Below are 23,559 nucleotides of genomic sequence, written 5' to 3' on the forward strand. Positions count from 1 at the left end.
TGGCGGCGAAATGAGCGCTGCGGGGGGCGGCTCATCACCCCCACCACCGCCTTTCAAATAAATCGTTTTCTACACTCACAGCATCCCCTGCCAGAATGCAACACATCCAGTGTTCCCTCTAAGCTGAGTTTGTGTGAGCAAGCTCACAGTTTTTTAGCCTCCGGCTCACAGAGTTTTGTCTTAGCTCAAGAAGGAGGGCTTCAGAGCAAACTAATTCATGCAGCAGCCAAATCGCTCGCTCACAACTTTAATGCCAGGAGCTCACCAAGTAGAATTTTTGCTCACAGGACTCCACAGCTTAGAGGGAGCCTTGAACACATCCCCAGCACTTTGAATTAGCACCAGAGCTTAAAGAGCTCTCCAGCTGTCACCTGGAGATTGGCAACAGCTTGTTTGGAGGGCGGGGTCTATGGTATTGTATCTGTCTGCGGTCCCCCTCTTCCTCCTCCTCAGACCCCACCCTCAGCAGGCTTCATCCCTAAAATATCCTGGAAGTTTCCAACCTGGAGTTGGCAACCCTATGTCCTTTCCAGGCAACCATCAGCCTACTGTTATCTGCCCATCTGTCTTCAGGTTTACATTCCCCCCCCCCCAGCCTCTCCTGTCAGAGGCCCAGAGCAGACTGAGCTGAACATTTCGCCCGGGGCTGACATGGGCGGGACTACACAAAGCAGCCAGACAACCCAGCCAGCGTCTTCTGACTGACAGTTCAAGCCTCCAAACACTGTTGGTGTGAATTGGAATGTTGGGCCCCATTACGGCTTTATATATAAGGGAGATTTTTCAGAGTCACAGATAGTATGGTGTCTCATGTACTAATCTCAAATGTTTAGGCTTGGAGCCTGGTACATGGAGGCCCTGGAAGGCATATGAACTTCGGCAAAGGTACATTTAGGGTTGCCAAACTCCAGTTGGGGTAAGGTTTCCCCCAATTTTGGGGGCTTCAATCTGCCACCAAGCAACTGGCTGGCAGGGGAAGCCCCACCCCAAACAGCCCCCTCCTGCACTGACATAGTCGGTGCAATGACATCACCTGGAAGTGACATCACCATACCCGGCACATCAACGCACTAGCATTTGGTCAAAAACTCTATGGGAAGAGGACTCCAGGATGGACCTGGGAGCCAGTGTTCCCTCTAAGCTGAGTTAATGTGAGCTAGCTCACAATTTTTTTAGCCTCTGGTTCACACAGTTTTGTTTTAGCTCAGGAAGGATGGCTCCAGAGCAAACAAATTTATGCAGTAGCCAAATCACCTGCTCACAACTTTAATGCCAGTAGCTCACAAAGTAGAATTTTTGCTCACAGGGCTCCATAGCTTAAAGGGAGCATTAGCCCCTCCTAAAAGTGAGATAAGACCTGTCAACCCTAGGTAGGTTTGAAGGCTAAGGTTTTAGCTTTCAAGCACAGGCATATAGCTTAGAGAGCAAAGGCTCATGGGACTTCAGAACCAAGAAACCGAAATGAGTTATAGCAAAATCTATGTAGTATAGAAAAACAGAAAGGCCCCGGCTCAATTAACCCCAAATTCTGTCACACTATACCACACTGGCTTTTAATAAACATTCTATTTTTTACCAGAGCTGTCCTAAGACATTTGGATGCCCAAAGCAGAAAATACAAATGGCTGTCCCAGGCATACACAAAATGTAGCCAGCAAGGCAGTCTGTGTGCAGATATAAGGCTTCTGTGCTTAAAGCAGTCATCAGCATGGACTGCTTCAAAACAAAGTAGCAGTTCATCTTATCTATCCCACACCACTCATAGCTGCCATGGAACCATGGTAGCACTGCTAAATATAGCACTGTTCCGACAAGGCCAATAATACAAAGCAAAATACTACACATTTTTTCCCTATTGGCCAACGTTGAAGTGCAACAGAAATAAGTTTACCTTATCTTCAAAATGACACAAAAACAGATAACAGCTTTGACTCCTCCACAGAACTGACCATGCATGGACATTAGCAAGAGATATTTTGTAATAAGATATAAGGTTAGGCTCAGCTATATGCCCTCATTAACAATTAGGTAAAGGTAAAGGTTCCCTTGCTCGAAAGCCAGTCGAATCCGACTCTAGGGTTTCAAAGCCGAAGCCGTTTCAAAGCCGTTTCAAAGCCGAAGAGCCAGCGCTGTCCGAAGATGTTTCCGTGGTCATGTGGCCGGCATGACTAAACACCAAGGCGCACGGAACGCTGTTACCTTCCCACCGAAGTGGTACCTATTTATCTACTTGCAATTTCTTGCTTTCGAACTGCTAGGTTGGCAGGAGCTGGAACTAGAGACAGGAGCTCACCCCGTCTTGCGGCACCCGGGTCTTGAACTGCTGAACTACTGACCTTCCACAGCCTGCAGTTCAGCATTTTAACCACTTGAGCCACCGCAGCTCCATTAACAATTACATTGTATTTTATTTAATAATGGATCGAGGCGGTGTGGCGGCACTGTTGCTGTTAGATCTGTCGGCCGCATTTGATATGGTTGACCATCAGCTGCTGTCCCACCGCCTTGCTGACGAGGGGATTCAGGGGCTCGCCCTTCAATGGCTTGCCTCATTTCTCCAAGGTCGGGGACAGAGGGTTGTGCTAGGGGAACGGCAATCCCAGAGGCACCCGCTTGAATGTGGGGTGCCCCAGGGGGCGGTGCTTTCCCCGATGCTGTTTAACATATATATGCGCCCCCTCGCCCAGATGACACCCAGCTCTATTTGATGTTGGGCGGCCAGTCGGACTCCAACCCAGAAGATCTGAACCGGGCACTACAAGCCGTGGCTGGGTGGCTCAGACTGAGCAGGCTGAAATTAAACCCGGCAAAGACGGAGGTCCTGTGCTTGAGTCGGACCAGACCAAGGTTGAGGCTCCCGCTCCCGACCTTCGATGGGGCACCTTTGGTGCCAGCTTTGAAGGTTAGGAGCTTGGAAGTGCTCCTGGACCCCACCTTAATGATGGAGGCCCAGGTGGCAGCCACTGCCAGATCGGCCTTCTACCATCTTCGGCTGGTGAGGCAGTTGGTTCCTTTCCTTGACCGCAACGACCTAGCTACAGTGATCCATGCGACGGTCACCTCAAGGCTAGACTACTGTAACGCTCTCTACATGGGGCTGCCTCTGTCACAAATCCGGAAGCTGCAGCTGGTGCAGAATGCTGCGGCTAGGTTGTTGGTCGGCGCCCCTAGGTTGGAGCACACCCGACCTATGCTGGAAGCGCTGCACTGGCTCCCTATAGCATACCAGATTCGCTTCAAAGTACTGGTGCTTACCTTTAAAGCCCTACATGGCCTGGGTCCGACATTCCTGAGGGACCGCATTTCCCCACATATTCCACAAAGAGCACTTCGGTCGGGGTCACAACACCGGCTGGTGACCCCAGGCCCTAAGGAGGCCAAGCTTGTTGCAACAAGGGCAAGGTCCTTTTCAGTGGCGGCTCCTATCTGGTGGAACGAGCTCCCGGAGGAGATCAGGGCCCTGCGGGACATTTTGCAGTTCCGCAGGGCCTGTAAGATGGAGCTCTTTCGCCAGGCCTTTGAGTAGGAGCCGCCACTGCCACTGCCATTACCATCACCGTTCTCCAGAGAGTGTTACCACCAGAAGACGGTGTGACATCTAAGCGGGCCCGATTCTTCCCCTCTGCTATGCAAAATGTGGTTTTTTTCTTTCCTCTCTCTCTTGCATCCGTATGGAAGTGAATTCTTAAATTGTTTTTATGTATTTTATATATTGTAACTTATATGCACTTTGTGCTCGTGTAAGCTGCCCTGAGCCCGCTTGCGGGAAGGGCGGGGTATAATTGTAATGAAAATAAATAAATAATGTAGCAACTTGTGTTTTTAATATTTATTATTTTCTACATACAACCTAACAAACTACACACTAACTAAAATTACAGCTACACAACGACCATATATCATTATTATTGTTAGCTTAAGTCAAAGTTTTTCTCTTCACATTAAGAATAAAAATTTCATTCTGTTGTTTCAATATGCATAAAGTTAAACCTATTAACAATGCAAGAATTTGTAATGTAACAAACATTTCTTCTTAGATTTAAGCTATTTTTTGCCTTTCTTTCCTTTCTTCTTGCTTTTATAGTCCAGAGGTGGTTTAGGTGCTGTTGCTCCAATAATGTAGCAACTTGTTAATGTGCAGGTTAGATCTATTTACTGCCCACAATACTGCCATCAATCAACAAAGAGGCATATGGTCCTCATACAGACTAACATTTTTAGAAAAGAGAATGATGACAGAACAGAAACAAATGGGAATGCGGCTTTCTCTGCTTTTTTGGATTGTGTTATGGCTTCTGCCTACCCATTATTGAAGCGGCATCAGGGCCAGCCCGAGGTTTTTCAGCGCCCTAGGTGAAACTAGCGCCCCCCCAGGCGAGGCTGCCTTGTGACACCCCCCTCACCTTGTGTCCCCCCCCCGCCGCGTGCCTCTCCGTGCGCCCACGAAGAAGTTCCATGATGACACTCCAGACTGGAAGAAAGGCAGGGAGGGAGGGCAGAGGGCACAGCAGGAAGCGGAAAAGGGATTCCTCCCCCACCCCCAAAAAATTCTCTTTAGAGGCAACCATCCCCCCACCCCCAGCTGCCACTGCCGCACAGCCCCAATCCGAAGTGCAGCCAGCCCGGGCCTGACCAGCTTTCAGTGGCAGCCAACCCACACTCCGCGGCCTTAAAATAGCCTCCCTCCCTCCCGTCCCTGGGCTGACAATGGGGCGTGGGGAGGATGAGCGCTTGATTGACAGGCGCTGTGTCCTCAAAAGGGCTGGGCGGCACGCCACTGGGCAGCTGAGCTAGAGGCAGGCAGACGGGCGGGGAAGCCGGAGCGCAGCACCATGCCGTGCAGACCGGCAGGCTGGGTGGGAGGGGAGGAGGGTTGTAGTGTCCCTGGTGTGGCTGGGCAGCCTCTGGTGGCGGATCTCCCCTGGTGAGACTGTGCCGTGCTCCGTCCTCTCTCGGCTGCCCCCGCCCCCTCCAGCTGCTCCTCCGCAGGGTGCCCGAGCCCCCCCGGTCGCCCCAAGTGCGCCACGGGCTCCCCGGGCCATGCACTACCAGGCCGAGATGCGGCAGCTGAAAGCAGCCAAGCGGGGAGGGGGGCTTTTGGCGGGGAGGCAGGTGCAGTTTGGCGCCCCTAAGGGCTGGCGCGCTCTAGGCGAACACCTAGTTCGCCTAATGAGCAAGCCGGCCCTGACTTCAACATCCTATAGGAGGGCTTGATAACACAACTTCTTAAAATCCTAGTGTTGCAGCTGGGGCAACATTGACATAGGAAGTACCATGCTGATGACAACTTCTCTCATACAGTCAGTAGATACTCACATTACACCTTAAGGAGAAATCATACTGCAGCAGCTACCATTGCTATTGATGGAACATAACGACCCAGCTCTTAGTTAAGGTCTGTAGGATTAACTTTGAAGAAGATGTCACTGAACCATTGGACTTTGCAGAAGCACCTTCTGCCACTTTTTGTCATTTACACGTATAAGACTGGTGTACTACTTAAAGGTATATGACATAAAGCCCTACACAGTCTGGGACCAACATATTTACGGGACCATCTCTCCTGGTATGTCCCCCAAAGAGCACTAATAATCTCCTGGTGATCCCCAGCCCCAAAAGCATTCATTTAGCCTCACCCCTCATTAAAGCCTTTTCCTCTGTGGCCCTGGTCTGGTGGAACGCGCTTCCAGATGAGACCCAGGCCTTGTGGAATTTAATGTAGTTCCACAGAGCCTGCAAGATAGAAATGCCAGGCCCATAGTTAAGGCAATGAGGTTTCCATCTGAATTGGCCTCCCCCAGCCCTTTTCTCTGCCTTCTATCCTGTCAATTGCACCAGCTTATTTTCCATCAACACACAGGCTATACACCCTCACTTTGGACAAGTTACACTATCTTGTGCCTGTATATGCCATCTGATTTGATTTTTTTAATTTACTGTTGTGATAATTGCTTTTAATAACTAATTTAGAGTATTTTTAACATTGGTGAGGGGAGGGTGGGCTATAAGTAGAATAAATAAAAAATAATAAAGGGAAGAGTCATTGAGTCAGATGCCTTCTTACAGTCAGAATAAGCATATCTAAATTAATCTGTCCCTAGCTAGGTCCTACTACGACTTCCATGTTAAATATTTCATTCTTATATTGCAAAAAGGTAAGTCTCTAAACACAAAGAAAAATATCTCAAGAATACATCAAAATATCATTCAACATAAATGGCATATCAGAAGCTAAAGCACCTTTGTACTTCTGTAATAGGAGCATACATTATTTTCCACTACCCCTGCTAAACAAAATTATTCACACAGAATACAGGAAAAGCACAAAAAACACTTTTAGGTCAGCAATACTTACTTTAGAGTAAGCCCTATTGAACTTTGTGGAGCTTACTTCCATGAAAGCATGCATAGAGTGTTTTCACTCAAAAACACAAGCCACTGAGACACACAAATCAAACACAGTACAAGAGATATACAGAGAGTTTCCCACTGATTTTTATTTTTACTTTACTGTGAGACTTTGGGTTTCACATCAGTGGAAAAGGTTGCAGTGCACAGAACAAAGGGGTTCTTGATTCTTTCCCCACAGACTTTTTCCAATCAATGTCTCTTGGGTGGTTTTCTCTCTACAGTGCAAGATGCGGGAGAGGACTGTGGGAAAGGAGAAATACTTTGACTGGAAAAACAGTCTGCGGGGAAATGCACCTCTCCCCGGAAACCACTGCTTTGACCAAACTGGGTCCTCCTCCAATGGCTTTAATAGACAGAAACATTATAGCAAATCCTCCATGCCTGCTCTTACTCCCAGTGAACGCTACAGTGCACCTTACTATGATACAGACAGAAATGCCTTGAGGATTACAGCTCTGAGCATTTCAAGTACTTCATATGTACCAGCTGTACACAAAATAGCTTTTAAAGGCAAGTTATAGGGTGGGGGGAGGCATTCATGAAATATTGAAAATATTGCTTTGTGTCACACATATGCACACTGTCAAGAAAAGTTTCACTGCTCACTATGGTCTGTTTTGTGGCTCTTGGCTTCCGCTGCTTCAAAAAAAAAGTATCCTTATGAATAGCTGGTTTTGTCCTGTGAACAGACCAAAATATTAGATGAAAAATAACTTTTTAACAAATTTTGGTAACAGTAAGATTCTTCATTATACATTGATGTGATTTCTTGAAAATGAAACACCCCTACATAGAATGTGTTTCACAAAACTTATAAAACACTTTGTGTTGTTTTGCATGTTGTCTTGTTCAATTATAAAATATTGAAATAAATAAGACAAAGGCAAACATTTTGCAAACAGGGTTTGTGAGGAGGAGGAGAGATTAGATTTATACCCCGCCCTTCACTACCCGAAGGAGTCTTTGAGCAGCTTACAATCTCCTATCCCTTCCACTCACCACAACAGAAACCCTGTGAGGTAGGTGGGGCTGAGAGAGTTCTTTCGAAAACTGCCCTTGAGAGAACAGCTCTGAAAGAACTTGTAACTGACCCAAGGTCACACCAGCAGCTGGTTCTCCCAGATTAGAGTCTGCGTTCCTAACCACTACACCAAACTGTGTAGTGGAAAGGGTAAGAATATTTTTGCACAAATTAATACAAGACTGCATATGTTCCGTTTCATGGGGCTGACCTGGAAATACAGGTGAAGTCCATCCTAAAGCACAGTGCTGCAGTAGACCATTACAGGAAGAAGTAGAAGACAGTACTCCCCAGCAATGTTAACTCTAAGCTGTGGAGTCTTGTGAGCAAAAATTCTACTTTATGAGCTACTAGCATTAAAGTTGTGAGCGAGCGATTGGGCTACTGCATACATTAGTTTGCTCTGGGGTCATCTTTCCTGAGCGAAGACAAAAATGTGTGAGCCGGAGACTAAAAAACTGTGAGCTAGCTCACACTGACTCAGCTTAGAGGGAACACTGCTCCCCAGATAGCTACTTAAAGAATACAATAAAGGAAGATTTGGTGGGATTATAGCCAGACTTGTCTCTCACACAGGGCAAGAAAAAGTGCCTAGGGACACTAACGGAGAAATCCTAACTAGAGCTACACTCTTCTCTGTCCTCTAAAGGCAAGGGGCTTAGAAAGGTATAATACTCTTTAAGATTACACTATTAGACTGCAACTGAATAAAATGGGACTTACTTTCAATAAGACCTGTTTGGGACTGCTCCCTAAGTCTCTCTCCATTAACCTTGCTTCCAGGAAGAATTTATTAAAGCAGAGACAGGGTACTAGAGGCAGGCAGAGCAGACTGGCAGGAAGACCCAGGGGCTGGGGTTAAGAGAATATAACCACCAGGCTGTGTCAAGATATAAACTAGGGAGTATTTTTGAAGATGTGTGGGCTGTTGTGTTGCAGTCATACCAACGGATAAGAACCCGGATTCAAATCTTATTCAGCCAAGGAGCTCAGTGGGCCAATCACTGTCTCATAGCCTAAACACAAGATCGTGACCTGGAGATAGAAGACTATGCATGCCACCCTAACCTGAAAGAAGAATGGGATAACCATAGACGCCGGCGAAATAATATCTGTCCCACACCCATGCTAAGCAAAGGGCTCGACCCCTAAGCCTTTTCTTGGTGGAAGGGCCGGTGTGAAAAAGTTTTTGCACTTTGAGTACAGTTCTGGACCGGGAGTGGAGAGGAGCGTCCCTGAAGGGCACACCCCTAATACTTAACGGCAGGGTATGCGCCCAGGTCACCGTCCCACTTCGGCATTCACCGCTACGTGAAGCCCTTTTTCTGCCGCCGCTTCGAGCCACAGCACTTCCCTTCGAAACGCAAGGCAGAGGGAGGGGTTGAGAGGGCGCGGAGGAAACAGGGCAGGCAGCGCCCTCCTACGTGGGCAACTAACCCGCGACCGAAGCGTATCCCGCCCTCCCTCCTTCGCGTTGCGAGCCGCTCAAGAGTCCCGAGCCGAAGAAGCTAGGGGCGCGGCCCCGAGGGCGGGTGCTTTCCAGAGCAAGGCTCCTCAAAGGGGTCCCCCCCAGCCCCCCCGCTGTTCTGTCGCGCGCCACCCGCACCCCTTCCGCCGCCTTTCCTCTCGCCCAACTCCTCGCCGCTGTCTTACCTGCCTACTCACTGTTGCCCTCTGCTCCTTGGGCTCTTCCTTCCTCCAGAGCTTCCCTGTCCAAAAACGACTGGCAATACCAACCGGAAAGCTGCCACTCGAGCGCCCTCTCGACCCTCTGCGCCTGCTAGAGGAACCTGCGCGAATTACACTGGCGGCACCCGAAGCTTTTGACTAAAATAGGCATCGAGCGGTCGCAGCCACCAGCTCGCAGGCGGCGCCAGCTCCTCAACGCCTGCGACTCAGCGGCCCGGGGAGAAGCGAGCGGCTGCAGCGCGCAAGCTCTTTTCACCACGGGCAAAACACACACACACACCCCCGGTCTGCCGGACGGCACAGGAGCCAGAGGGGACCGGCACGGCGGGAGGGTGTTGCTTGGTTCTTAGGTCGTCACCCCTAAAGGGGGACAAATTCCGGCGGTAGTTAAGAACACTAGAGGGGCGAAATTTAGAATTTTTTATTTAAAAAATGTCTCTGAGCTTGTACTGAGGAAATTCCTCTCACCCCTGAGTAATAAGTGCACAAGACCATCCTATCTTGAACGCTCAAGCACATCTGGGATCGATTGCAACAAGGTTTTAGAAGGGCTGCTGTTTCCAGCCACCTGTCAGTTTAAAAGTGCAATGGTCATTCTACCTAAAGGAGCAGAGTTTGCGGCTGGAGTTATTTGAAGGACTGTCCGGTTGTTGTGGTATTTTATTTTCATTCATGCTTTGGACATGCTGGAGAACTTGCTTTTGTTTCATACAGAAATATATCTGTAGCTTTAATTATGTTCTTTATCCACCTTTACCTTTTAAACTACTAAGGCTCTCTCTGGCCATACTTCTGGGAATAACCAGCATATTGACGCAATCCACTGACTGCGGCACCTAGTGAGGAAAGTCCATCCAATCCATATTGGGAGATCATTAAAACATATCATGTTATGCTTAACATCCTCTTCAATTATAATGTTAACAAGGACCTCCCCCCCAAAATAGAAAGGTAACACTGTAATTTTATGAAGTTATTGGAATCCAAACACATTGATTTCAAAGCATTTACTGGGGTAACCCCACCCAGGATTATCCTGCAAACCACCTCTGTCAGATTCCCAACAAATTTATGTACTGGCAACACTTATCATGTAACCATGTTCTCTTCATCTTAAACTAACCTTCCCATTTTTTTACATTGTCCTTCCAAGATGCATGTGCAGCACAAGGCACAAATCACATTCCAGTTCATTCTATTTTTGCTTGCATGATAATACTCTCTCTCTCTTTTTTTTAATTCCACTTCAGTCTACTGAATCGAACCCAGGTTCTGTACAAATTCTAGAACAATCCGAAGGTGTATAGAGAGAACAATGTTCTTTCTGACTAAAGGGAAGAGAATTGGGGTAATCAGACTCTTCCTGTACCTTCCTGTGAGTTCTCTGGGTCCTCCATTTGTATATTCTAATAAAGTGTAACTGTAATATATCCACCTCCGACCGCGTGTGTGGCTAATTCGCCACGTGGTCATGTGAAGCAGCCGAGCTTCACTCGCAGTAACAATGGGACAAGCGGGCTAGGCTCCCGGCCGAGAACCTATGGTACTCTCGGACACTGTAAATAGCCAATCACTTGTGTGTGGGTGTGTTTTGGGTGCGGGGTTGTTGCACATATAAACCGGCCTGTGAGCTGGGTAGTTTGTCTTGTTCTGAACTAAATAAAAGTATGAGACCTGAAATCGTTAGTAAGTCTCAGTACTTTTCACTGGCGACGAGGATGGGATTCTAATTCCCATGAACAACGACACGGATGAAGATTCGAGCACCGCATCGAGCCCCACCACTGAGACCGCCGCAAGCCGCTCCGCTTCATGCCCTGGTTCTCCGGTAGCCGCTCACGCTCCGCTCCTCGCTCCGCTCCTCGCTCTGTACCGTGCCCTGCTGACCCCGAGAGCAGCAGCGCTTCTGGCCTCGCTCCAGCCACTGCCATTCCCGAGCTACCCTCACCACGTGGAAGCAGTATGATGGCTACCTCCCAGGAAAGTATCGCCACTTTTGACATCTCCCGCCCTGCACACTGGGAGACCTGGCTCGAGATCCTGGAGAGCTACTTCGACTGCCATGACATCGTAGACTTGGGTAAGAAGAAAGCCCATCTCCTCCAGTCCTGTGGCATAGACACCATCTTGCTGCTCAAGGACCTCATTGCGCCTAAGCAGACCAAGGACAAGTCCTATGTGGTGCTGGTGAAAGCGCTGACTGACCACCTTTCACCAAAGCCCACAACATTTGCTGAGTGCATGGACTTTTTTGCGCAGGTCCAGGGGCCGGACTCATCTATATATATATAAAAGAAAGTCCCCTCACCATAAAATCAACGCCCAGGCCAAACCGCTGGACCTAGAGACACCAGATTCGGGGAGAGCGCTCCTACCATGGCGTAGGTGCTTGCTAAGAAGAGATTTTTAGAAATTCGACCCCTAAGTGGGTCAAAGGGGGGAAAATGTGCTCCCCCCACTGATTCCTATGTGGCTGCTAGGCGGCTGCCTCTCTTCACCCCCCACTCTCTGATTGGTCAGCTGCAGAGCTCAGTGTTCTGAGGTAAAAAACCCCAACAGTTACAGGGGACTGCAGAGAGCTAATGAGAGTTGAGGAAATCAGGAGTGGCCAAGAACCACCTGTGAGGTGAAGCAAAGCTGCTGGCCCAGCCTCTCTGATGGCTTCCAACACACTCCCCCCACCTCCTACACCTAACGGGCAGTTGTCTGTCAGGTGCAGCCCCACCTCCACAGTGGCTTCTATTACTCCCCCCCTCCTCTCCTACACTGGCCAGGCAGCTGCCTGTCAGGTGTAGGAGAGGAAGTTGGATGCCTTCAGCTGCCAGGGAGGTTTGCTCAGCCTTAGCACTGCTGCTGCTGGCCCAGCATCCCTGATGCCTTTAAATACAATCCCCCCCCCAGCACCAGACAGGCTGGTGTCTGTCAGGTGTAGGAGCAGGGCCAGGGTATTAATGTTTATGGGGAGATAGTAAAGGACATTTCTAGGAGCCATTTCGATGTGTGCCTCCCTCATGAACCTGAAGAAATGTCCACCACATCATCACTCCCTCACACCAACTCCCCCTCACACCTCTCACCTCTTACTGCCCCCAAGAAAGCTCCTGGCAAACGTTGAGCCAGATACACCAATGCTACAAGGAGGAGACAACTTAGGAATGCGGCAAATACATTTGCACATAGTACTCCTGCAGTGCACTGAGCTACACAGGCCAAGTACCAGCAAGACCACCTTGAGGTGCTCAGAACAACAGAGTCTCCATATGAGCAAAACAATCCAGGAACACAAGCAAAGAGGCCATCACTTTCATGGAAGGTAGCAGGAATTGACTTAGCAGACAACTGCTTCTTAAATGGACAATTCTATGTGGCCTGCTCCAGAGTGAGCTCATCAAGCAGCCTAGTGATCCTAGCACCTGAGGGCAGAACCACCAATGTGGTCTAGAGAGAGGTCCTTCAGTAGAGAGGGGGGGAAGTAACAGTAAGCTAGGTTCCCTTTAAGCTGCGCCAGGCTGCGCTGGTGCACCAATCTCCCGTGACCAGTGCAGCAATTTTTTTCACAGCGCAGGGGCAGGAGGTTCCCCTCCCAATGGCCATGCAGCACGGATCCATTTGCCCAGGCAGCACAGAAACACAGCAGTAAGATTTGTTTCATAGTCTGGGCTGGCCCCGCCTCCCCTCAGCCAGGGTTTGCTTGCCCTATGAAAGGGGATGCTGCTGCTTTGCCCGGGCCTGCAGTCCCCTGCCTCGTGCTCTTGGAGATACAAGAGGATTGCTCTGTTGCCCAGCTTCTTCCCTTCGTGAGGTGAGTCTCTTGGTTATTTGTTTTGTCTGGGGATGTGGGGAGGAGGTCAGCTAGAATGGCCAGGCTGGGATCCCCATGTGTTTGCAGGGGAGGCTGCGTGCACCTCTTTTCATTCCCGGGCTGTTTCTCTTCCCTTTGGGTGGGGGGGGGGAGAAGAGGGCTTTGCCTCTTCAGGAGCGGCCCCTCAACTAGCTGTGGGACCGGCTCCTGCGGCTCTCAGTGTCTCCCCGTCTGCTTGCTGGCTGGTCCCCATCCTCGCTGCCCGCACTCCTCTGGGCCCCTGCGGCCTGTGCCGCAGTGGGGCTTGGGCATGCCCCCAGCAGCTGTCCTTCGCTTCCCTCCTGATGCCTTCCATCGCTCCCCTCCTGATGCCGCTTCCCCCGGCCGCCCCACCACTGTCCCGCCATTGACTGCAGGGCTCCTCTCCCTGCATTGCCCAAGCCCGGCTCCTGCCTCACCCTGGGGGGGGGGGTCTGGTCACACCTGCCAGGCCGATGGGCAAAGAAGTTTTGTTGGTGGGGATGGAAGTCGTGGCTTCCTCCGAGCCTGGGCACCTCTCTCTGGTGGGTGCAGCAGCAGGAGAGCTCTCCCAGTGCTGCTGCAGCTGCCAGCCAGGCCCCCTCGCTGGCCGCTGAGTACTCCAGTGCGCAGCAGTACGGTCAGGGGAGGGGGTGCACTGTGCTGCTGCTGCTCACCCACTGATCTTTCTTGGGGGTGCAGCTTGGGTGCAAATCCCTATGGGCTGCTCTGCCACAGCAGAAAGACAATTGGGAGCACAGCAGCCAGCCCAGCAACAGGAACATGGTGGCCAAGCAGCCGAAAACGGGAGGCAGCTCCCTGTCTCAAGGGGGGGCTTGGCCGTGGGAGCCCCCTTGCTAAAAACTGGGAGTCATATCAGTAATACAAATATATTCCATATAAATAAGTTTAATGTAAATATATGGCTTATAATACAATATGTATTATGTTTGTATGTTTTGTACGTTTGTACACTGAAATAATTTTTTAAAAAAATGTCGGCCCCCTCACAGTTTTAATGCTAGCACCACTTTTGGCTCACAGGGTAAAATTTCTGCTCACACTAGCCAGCAAGCAGGGGGAGCCCTGGGCGACCACATACTGGTGCAGTCTGCCCCCGTTTTTTGTTTGTAATACAAGGCAGAACAGCGGCCAGTTTCAAAGTCCCTGATGGAGAAGCTCATTCTCAAGAATCAGACGCCACTTAATGGGTTAAAAACACGGGGGGGGGGAGGTGTGGTGTCCAAAAAGAAGCGCTCTCCTGCTCCTCTCCCTCCCCTCCCTCACCAGCCCCAAAGCCCTTCTCCTGCCTGTCGCTGCTGGCTCCTCAGCCAGAGGCATCATGATCTTTTAACTGGGGGGGAGGTTGTGCCATTTTCTCACTTTTTCTGGCTATTCCCTCCACTCCTTCCCAATGGAATTACCCACCGTCGCCCTGGTGGCTGGAGTGGGAACTGTTGAACTCACGTGGCTGGGTGAGCTGAGGCGCGCTAGCATCGAAGTGCACGTGCACTTTGCTCCATCCTGGGCAGTTTGGAGGGGGACTGACTGAGTTGGCAGAGTCTCAGACCACAGGGGCGGGGACCGATAGGGGCTGAAGGCAAAGCAGGAGGGAGGGGGACACAGATACACCTCTATTTTCTTTTGAACTCTTTGTTGTTGTTCAGTCGCACAGTCGAGTCCGACTCTTCGTGACCCCATGGACCAGCTCCCGCCAGGCCTTCCGGTCTTCCACTGTCCTCTGAAGTTGGCTCAACTTCATGTTCGTTGCATCGATGACACTGTCTAACCATCTCATCCTTTGCCGTCCCCGTCTTCTTTGACCTTCAATCTTTCCCAGCATCAGGGTCTTCTCCAGTGAGTGCTCCCTTCTCATTTGGTGGCCAAAGTATTTGAGCTTCAGTTTCATTATCTGGCCTTCCAGGGAACAGTCAGGGTTGATTTCTTTGAGGATTGACTGATTTGATCTCCTTGCAGTCCAAGGAACTCTCAAGAGTCTTCTCCAGCACCATAGTTCAAAAGAATCTATTCTTCGGCGCTCGGCCTTCCTTATAGTCCAACTCTCGCAGCCATACATGACTACTGGGAATACCATTGCTTGGACCATGCAGACTTTTGTTGGCAGGGTGATGTCTCTACTTTTTATCATGCTGTTTAGGTTCGCCATCGCTTTCCTCCCAAGGAGCAGGCGTCTTTTAATTTCATGGCTGCAGTCACAGTCTGCGGTGATTTGGGATCCCAGGAACATGAAGTCTGTCACTACTTCCACGAATTCCCCTTCTATTTGCCAAGGAGTGATGGGGCCGGATGCCATGATCTTAGTTTTTTTGATGTTGAGCTTCAAGCCCACTTTTGCGCTCTCCTCTTTTACTCTGAGCAAGAGGCTCTTTAGATCCTCTTCACTTTCAGCCATTAGAGTGGTATCATCTGCATATCTGAGGTTGTTGATCTTTTCCCCAGCAATCTTAATTCCCGCTTGTGATTCATCCAGGCCAGCATTTCGCATGATGTACTCTGCATATATATTAAATAAGCAAGGCGACAATATACATCCTTGTCGTACTCCTTTTCCTATGCTGAACCAATCAGTTGTTCCATATCCGGTTCTAACTGTCGCTTCTTGGCCCTTATACAGGTTTCTCAAGAGACATGTGAGGTGGTCTGGTACTCCCATCTCTTTAAGGACCTGCCATAGTTTGTTGTGATCCACACAGTCAAAAGCTTTAGCATAGTCAATGAAGCAGAAGTAGATATTTTTCTGGTACTCTCTTGCTTTCTCCATAATCCAGCGAATGTTGGCAATATGATCTCTCGTTCCTCTACCTCTTCGAAACCCAGCTTGTACTTCTGGTAGTTCTCTATCCACGTACTGTTGAAGCCTAGCTTGTAGGATCTTGAGCATGACCTTGCTAGCGTGTGATATGAGTGCAATTGTGCGATAGTTTGAACATTCCTTGGCGTTGCCCTTCTTTGGGATTGGAATGTATACTGATCTTTTCCAATCCTGTGGCCACTGTTGCGTTTTCCAAATTTGCTGGCAAATGGAGTGCAGCACTTTAACAGCATCATCTTCTAAGACTTTGAATAGCTCAGCTGGAATACCATCACCTCCACTAGCTTTGTTGTTAGCAATGCTTTCTAAGGCCCATTTAACTTCACATTCCAGGATGTCTGGCTCAAGGTCAGTGATTATACCGTCGTGTTTGTCAAGGACATTGAGGTCTTTCTTGTATAGTTCTTCTGTGTATTCTTGCCATCTTTTCCTAATCTCTTCTGCTTCTGTTAGGTCCCTACCGTTTTTGTCCTTTATCATGGCCAGCTTTGCATGGAACGCTCCCTTGATTTCTCCAATTTTCTTGAAGAGATCTCTAGTCCTTCCCATTCTATTGTTTTCTTCTATTACTTTGCACTGTTCATTCAGGAAGGCCTCCTTATCTCTCCTTGCTGTTCTCTGGAAATCTGCGTTCAGTTGGGTAAATCTTTCCTTTTCGCCTTTGCCTTTCGCTTTCCTTCTTTCCTCTGCTATTTGTAAAGCCTCATCAGAAAGCCACTTTGCTTTCTTACATTTCTTTTTCTTTGGGATGGTGGTGATTGCTGCCTCCTGTACGATGTCACGAACCTCTGTCCATAGTTCTTCAGGCACTCTATCTATCAAATCCAGACCCTTGAATCTATTCTTCACCTCTACTGTATATTCATCAGGGATGTGATCTAGGTCAAACCTGAATGGCCTCATGGTTTTCCCGATTTTCTTCAGTTTAAGTCTGAATTTTGCAATGAGTAGCTCATGATCTGAACCACAGTCAGCTCCAGGTCTTGTTTTTACTGACTGGATAGAGCTTCTCCATCTTTGACTGCAAATTATATAGTCAATCTGATTTCGGTGTTGCCCATCTGGTGATGTCCATGTGTAGAGTCGCCTCTTAGGTTGTTGGAAAAGGGTGTTCGCTATGACCAGTGTGTTCTCTTGACAAAACTCTGTTAACCTTTGCCCTGCTTCATTTTGCTTTCCAAGGCCAAACTTGTCTGTTATTCCAGTTACCTTTTGACTTCCTACTTTAGCATTCCAGTCCCCTATGATGATGAGGACATCATTTTTTGGTGTTAGTTCTAGGAGGTGTTGTAGGTCTTCATAGAACCGGTCCACTTCAGCCTCTTCTGCATCAGTGGTTGGGGCATAGACTTGGATTACTGTGATGTTGAATGGTTTGCCTTGGAATCGGACAGAAATCATTCTGTCATTTTTGAGATTGTATCCCAGTACTGCCTTTTGCACTCTCTTGTTGACTATAAAGGCCACACCATTTTTTCTACGAGATTCCTGGCCACAGTAGTAGATATAATGGTCTTCTGAGTTAAATTCGCCCACTCCACCCTGGGGCTGTCATTCCGCTCTGGGACCTGTCATTCCAGTCCTTGAACACTCCTGCTACAGCCTGGAGATGTCATTCCACTCTGTGGTTTCATTCCATTCCCAGAGTAGTGTATTTGGGCCCAGAGACCCTAATGGAAAATCCATTCCACATTTTTATTGCAACTCTACTTGTACTATAATGTATTTCAAGGGAGCCCAAGCAAGTCAATTGCCATTCCTGGCTCCCATTTTTTCCAATGGGTCTTCAAGCGTCTGCTACCCCCAGTGGCTGTCATTCCACTCTGGGACATGTGATTCCAGTCCCCGGACACATCTGCTACCCCCAGGGGCTGTCATTCCACTCTGGGACATGTGATTCCAGTCCCCGGACACATCTGCTAACTCCAGGGGCTGTCATTCCCCTCTGGAGCCTGTTATTTCAGTCCCAGAACACTGCTCCTACCCCCAGGAGCTGTCATTCCACTGTGGGGCCTGCCATTCCAGTCCCAGAGTAGTGTATTTGAGACCAGAGACCTTAATGGAAAATCCATTACGCATTTTCTTTGCAACTCTTCTTGAGCTGTAATGTATTTCACTGGCACCCATGCAAGTCAATTAGCATTCCTGTCTCCCATTATTTCCAATGGGCAATCCTGTCCTTCCTTTTAGCACGTCCCCGGATGTATACCTAGTTCGCTTTCTCTCAAAACCATGCAGTCTTGATATGCTTTGGGGGTGGGTCACTTGCTTGAAGTGCTCAAGTTGAAGTGTGTTATTTGTTCATCTGTCAAGATTTGCAGGCCACTTCGCAGCCTCCTGCCCGGGGGTGGGAACCCAAGGAGCAATGACGAAGGCCCTGGAGAAACAACATGCTGACACCCCAACGAAGAAAACCGTGACCAAACCAAAAAACCCAAGGACTCTGCAAGCCAGTGTTCCAGAAGAGGATCTGAACTCATCCAGTGAAGATGAGGATCAGCTGACGGGAAACGCGATGGACCTGCACTAAGCAGCGTGGAACAGCAGGTCCCGAACCCCGAGGCACCAAAAACGGTGAGTGGATATCCCCCCCTTTTTGTCACTGTGACTGTGCTGAACCTGGAGCTTGGTACCCATGTACAGATGCGAGCACTCATAGACTCCGGTTGTGGCCGAGACTTAATACACCCCTCTCTAGTGATGGGACTAGGGGCAAAAGTAGTCCGGTTGGCAAACCCCATTATATTCACCCAAATGGACAGGTCTGCTATGACAGAGCCCTGTAAATACGAGACTGTGCCTTTACAAATGGGAACAGGGTCTCATTGGGAACACCAGACTTTCGTTATCACTGTGGCCACAAGCTTTCCCATGGTGCTGGGGAGCCCGTGGCTCCATGGCCATGGTCCATAGATTATGTGGGATGAGGGAGTGGTGAAGTTCATTTCCCCCAAGTGCCTCACGTTTGGGAACAGTCATGGGGAGGGACCCCTCCAGACGAACCGCCCAGGGCATGCCTAGCAGCTGAGGAGATGGACTCTATCCCAGTAGAGTACCATGATCTGCTGTGAGTGTTTGAAGAAGAGGAGGCTGACAAATTGCCTTCCCACAGACACTCAGACTGTGCCATTGAGTTACTCCCAAACACAAAACTACCCAAAGGGAAATTATATGCAATGAGCCCTTGGGAGAAGGAGGAGCTCTGCAAGTTCATTGACAAGAACTTGGTGTGAGGAATAAAAATGGCTTGCCTCCCTCTATTTTTCCCTTCACTCCGCCACCCCACCAGCCACAGCCGGGACACTCACCTGGAGCCTCTTTCTAAAGCTCATTGTATTTCTTCCTACAACAGGCTTTACTTCTAGTTGGACATAACTGAGCAAAACCAGCCTATTACTTTTATTCATCAGGCCACTGAAGGGTAATTTGGATATCCTAAGGCAACTAGTCATCTCACATGACTCTTATGCTGATTTTCTATTACACCTTAGTCTTTTTAAAACCCTACCTACACTTTACTTTACGAAGAACAATCTTCATTTATATGTTAAGATAACAGGCTAAATAATCTACATCTATCTTATATTCTAATAGCGAAGTCTGCCAAATCTTTGGATACTCAAATCTGGTGACTGGAGCTATGAACAAGCAAGACAGATCTTTTACAAACCTGAAAAGGACTCTCAGGTTTGCAGAAAACTGTGAAATCTAAAATAAATTAAAAAAATCCTTGGGGCAGTTTAAAAAGCCCAAAAATGATAAAGGGAGATTCCCTCAGTAGCTGTTGCTAGGCAAACACATATTCCAGTATTCCAGGCTGGGTTTATGTGAGGAAAAAGGCAGGGGAAGGGGGCAGGGTCCTTTCCAGGCATATTTTGGCCTTTTAGGGAGGATTCATTGGGGGGAAATACAGTTTTATTATAAAAAAACCTTTCAACATACATACAATTTGTTACATTACGTGCATCTACCAAATTACAAATACATATTCTAGTAATTTAGTCCTCTAACAGTATACCTTATTCTAAACTAAGAATCTACCAATTTTAAACAACACTAATTAATGTTTAACAATTTAACCATGTAACACTTTACTAGTTTAACCATTCTACAGATCAACAGAATAACAGATTAATAATTAAGTTATCAATTTCAATTAATAGTCAACATGTTAAACAAATTAATCCATTTAATTATTAAATGTATGCGAAACTTATACTTTATACTTTACACAAACTTTATACTTATACTATTCTTATACTAACCTTATACTATCTTTATACTAAGTCTATACTAAATTTACCTTGGGCTTATTCTAACATAGCGAGATCTCTAAATTCATTAATGACACATAGCAGACCAGTATTTCTATTCAAATTATGGAACCGGAGGGTTCCCTTCCTCAAACCATGTCCATCGCGCCCACCATACCTCCTTTTTTAGTAGTCTTCTCTTCCCAGATCTTTACTCTGTGTAGCCATTATACCACTCAAGTCACTGTCTCCTTTCACTGAGGCCAGGACTGAGTAGGGTTGCCAGCTCCAGGTTGGGAAACTCTTGGAAATTTTGTGATAGAGTATGAAGAAGGCAGGATTTGGGGACAGGAAAGACCTCAGTCAGATATAATGCCATAGAGTTCACCTTCCAAAGCAGGCATTTTCTACAGGGAGAGAGATTTCTGTTGTCTGAAATACAGTTGTAATTCTAGGAGATCTCCAGGTTGGCAATCCTAGCCCTGGCAGCAACCTCTGGGTGATTTGATACCACTCAACTTGCATGTCTCAACTATTCATAGTTACTTGCTACTTTGAACAGTTGCCACCCTATGAAAGCCAGTGTGGTATACTAGTTAGAGCCAACCCTAAGGGAGAACTGATCTCTGCAGTTGGGAGATCTGTTGTGATTCCAGGTCATCTCCAGGCCCCACTTGGAGGCTGGCAACCGTAGAAGGAGAGAAGGAAGCAGAAAAAGGGGAGAGGATAGGGTGGCTATCAGGAAAGAGAAAGAGGGAATAGTGGGGTAGGGAGAAATGAGATGTCTCTCGCAAGTCCTTGTGGGCTCCCATGTTACTTTCCTAACATAAAAGTGATTTAAAAATAATAATAATAACAAAGCAGGACTATATATAGTTCTTATGCTTTTCTGTCACTGGATTAAATGTGTAGGATTTAGTATTTTCACAAACAGTGATTTGATCTGATAGGTGATAATCTGCACTAAACAAGCAAACCCATATTATTGCTTTGACCAGATTTCCCCAAAGAATTAAAAAAGAAACACACACAAAGATACAAGACAGGAATTTCTCAATCACAGATAGGGTTGCCAACCTCCAGGTGGGGCTTGAAGATCTCCTGGAATTGCTTTGGAGGGTGCACTCTATGGCATTATACCCTGCCAACATCCCTCCCCAGGTTCTACCTCTTCAGGAATTTCCCAACCCACCATTGACAACCCTACTCACATATAGTGGCTCTGAAATTTAAAACTGCAACACTCAATTCCATTAATTTAAAGTATAGCACTTTAAAAAGGTTAATCTGTTTAATAGATTTTGTAATTTTTCTGTCATAAATACCTAATCTGTTATTAGTTTTTGATTACATTGTTCTTTTCTGTCTCATATAACCTTGTTCCAGGGAGCATGTCTTCATCTTATTTTCCTTTTTTAATTTGTTTTTTGTATTTTTTTAATCTAGCTGTTCTTCTTCCCTCCAATTTTCCTTCAGTTATATATTGGATGAGTTGTTCTCCCAGCCACCATTTCTTAGCCTGGGTGTTGTTATCTTTCTTCATGCTTTTTCTTCATGTTTTGCTTCAACCATTGTCTATATAAGTAATTGTTAATAATAGTTTGTAATAATAAGATGATACTTCCATGCACTTGTTAGGTATTTGCCACTAGACTTACTAGTGCTTGTAAAAGCACTTATAACAGCAGGGGATAAAACCATTACAAGTTTTAATCTGTATCAGGGAAATTAAACTCATGCCTGATATCATTATTCACAATAGGCATCAAACATTTGTTTAGGAGAAAGGATCAACGTGTCTCATTAATACAAAGTCAATAAATAACCATGAGAAAGTATTAAGTCTTTACAATGGTTGCATTTTTATAGCAACTATTAGTTTTGATTAGTCTTTCTGATTATTATTATTATTATTATTATTATTATGATTTTTGAATTGTCCCATCCCTGAGTATCTTGTACCCTTATGTTTTCCAGTTTTCTACCACTAATAATTTTTTAATCTTAATTTAATAAAGCATGGCTACTTCTCATCCAGTCCAATTCCTTCCTCTTCATTGAAGTGTACAGATTTCAGTATATATTAATCAGATTGTAAGATTCCCCCACCCCTCAGCTTGTAAGGTTTATTTATTAATTTATTAGTTCAATTTATACCCCACCCTCCCTGCCAAGGCAGCCTCAGGGCGACTGACAGGTAATGATAAACCATGGTGACCACTGGGAGCTGTATGCCTTCTTCTCCCTACTAATGTGTGTGTGGCTCAAAAATGGAACGTTTTTGCTTTCACAGCAGCCTGTGGTCAAATTATATGCAACACTCAGTCATGTGAATGGTGTACCCAAGATGAGCCTGGAGGCAAAGATGATCTACAAATTATTTTAATGAAGAAATAAACAAATTATTTGGGTTATCCAAAGTAGCTGTGAGAACCTGGATCAGAAGTTTATACAAAGGAGAGGAGATGCTTGCCTCTGGGCTGTTTGTCCTACTACTTTCTCCATGCTACTTTTTATCCCAGGAAGGAAAATAAAGGTGCATAATAAGTGTGTAAACATAGTGCATAAGAAATACCCCCCCCCCAAATACTCAATCCATATTGCAGTTTCCTGCTTTAAAAAAAATAAAACCTAACCCAAATCTCAGGGGAAACATTCATATACATATCATGTGATCTGACACATCCACCTGAAACATGTATGTGCATGAAAATTACTAGACTGAAGCAACTGTCTGCATAATTTTGCATATTTATGAGTACTGTACTGTACTATACTATACTGTAATTCTAGATTATCTAGAATCTGCATTTACATCCCATGTGACATACAGTAGAGTTAAGGATATATGGTTCATTATTGGATGTGCATGCTGACACTATCACTTTTCAGGAGATGTGAAAGCTATTGCTATCCCTACCAGTGTGTGTTGATATGTCATAACATCATAGTAAAACTCTGCAGGCACTGACCTTATTATGATTTTTGAATTGTCCCATCCCTGAGTATCTTGTACCCTTATGTTTTCCAGTTTTCTACCACTAATAATTTTTTAATCTTAATTTAATAAAGCATGGCTACTTCTCATCCAGTCCAATTCCTTCCTCTTCATTGAAGTGTACAGATTTCAGTATATATTAATCAGATTGTAAGATTCCCCCACCCCTCAGCTTGTAAGGTTTATTTATTAATTTATTAGTTCAATTTATACCCCACCCTCCCTGCCAAGGCAGCCTCAGGGCGACTGACAGGTAATGATAAACCATGGTGACCACTGGGAGCTGTATGCCTTCTTCTCCCTACTAATGTGTGTGTGGCTCAAAAATGGAACGTTTTTGCTTTCACAGCAGCCTGTGGTCAAATTATATGCAACACTCAGTCATGTGAATGGTGTACCCAAGATGAGCCTGGAGGCAAAGATGATCTACAAATTATTTTAATGAAGAAATAAACAAATTATTTGGGTTATCCAAAGTAGCTGTGAGAACCTGGATCAGAAGTTTATACAAAGGAGAGGAGATGCTTGCCTCTG

The 23,559-nt window shown here is 46.8% G+C and overlaps 1 protein-coding gene across 4 annotated transcripts in view; it reads right to left on the bottom strand.

Moving 5' to 3' along the window:
* The window catches only part of LOC107124358 (popeye domain-containing protein 3), an 89,429-nt gene that overhangs the window by 23,795 nt on the left and 42,075 nt on the right, over window positions 1-23,559 (bottom strand). For 2 of the 4 annotated variants that reach the window (XM_015427812.1, XM_015427816.1), the window contains exons 1-2: window positions 9,086-9,216; window positions 7,018-7,090 (exon numbers count right to left, since the gene is read on the bottom strand). Coding sequence is in view for 1 of the 4 variants with exons in the window: in XM_015427819.1 (XP_015283305.1) it covers window positions 14,164-14,219; window positions 14,449-14,453 (61 nt within the window). In the remaining 3 variants the exon portion in view is untranslated. Of the gene's footprint in view, window positions 1-7,017; window positions 7,091-9,085; window positions 9,217-14,163; window positions 14,220-14,448; window positions 14,454-23,559 lie in introns of those variants that run through there. The other 2 variants (XM_015427819.1, XM_015427815.1) reach the window with 2 other exon arrangements.

The sequence above is a fragment of the Gekko japonicus genome, unplaced genomic scaffold, assembly GCF_001447785.1.
Source record: "Gekko japonicus isolate JY-2015 unplaced genomic scaffold, Gekko_japonicus_V1.1 scaffold556, whole genome shotgun sequence".
Taxonomy (NCBI): domain Eukaryota; kingdom Metazoa; phylum Chordata; class Lepidosauria; order Squamata; family Gekkonidae; genus Gekko; species Gekko japonicus.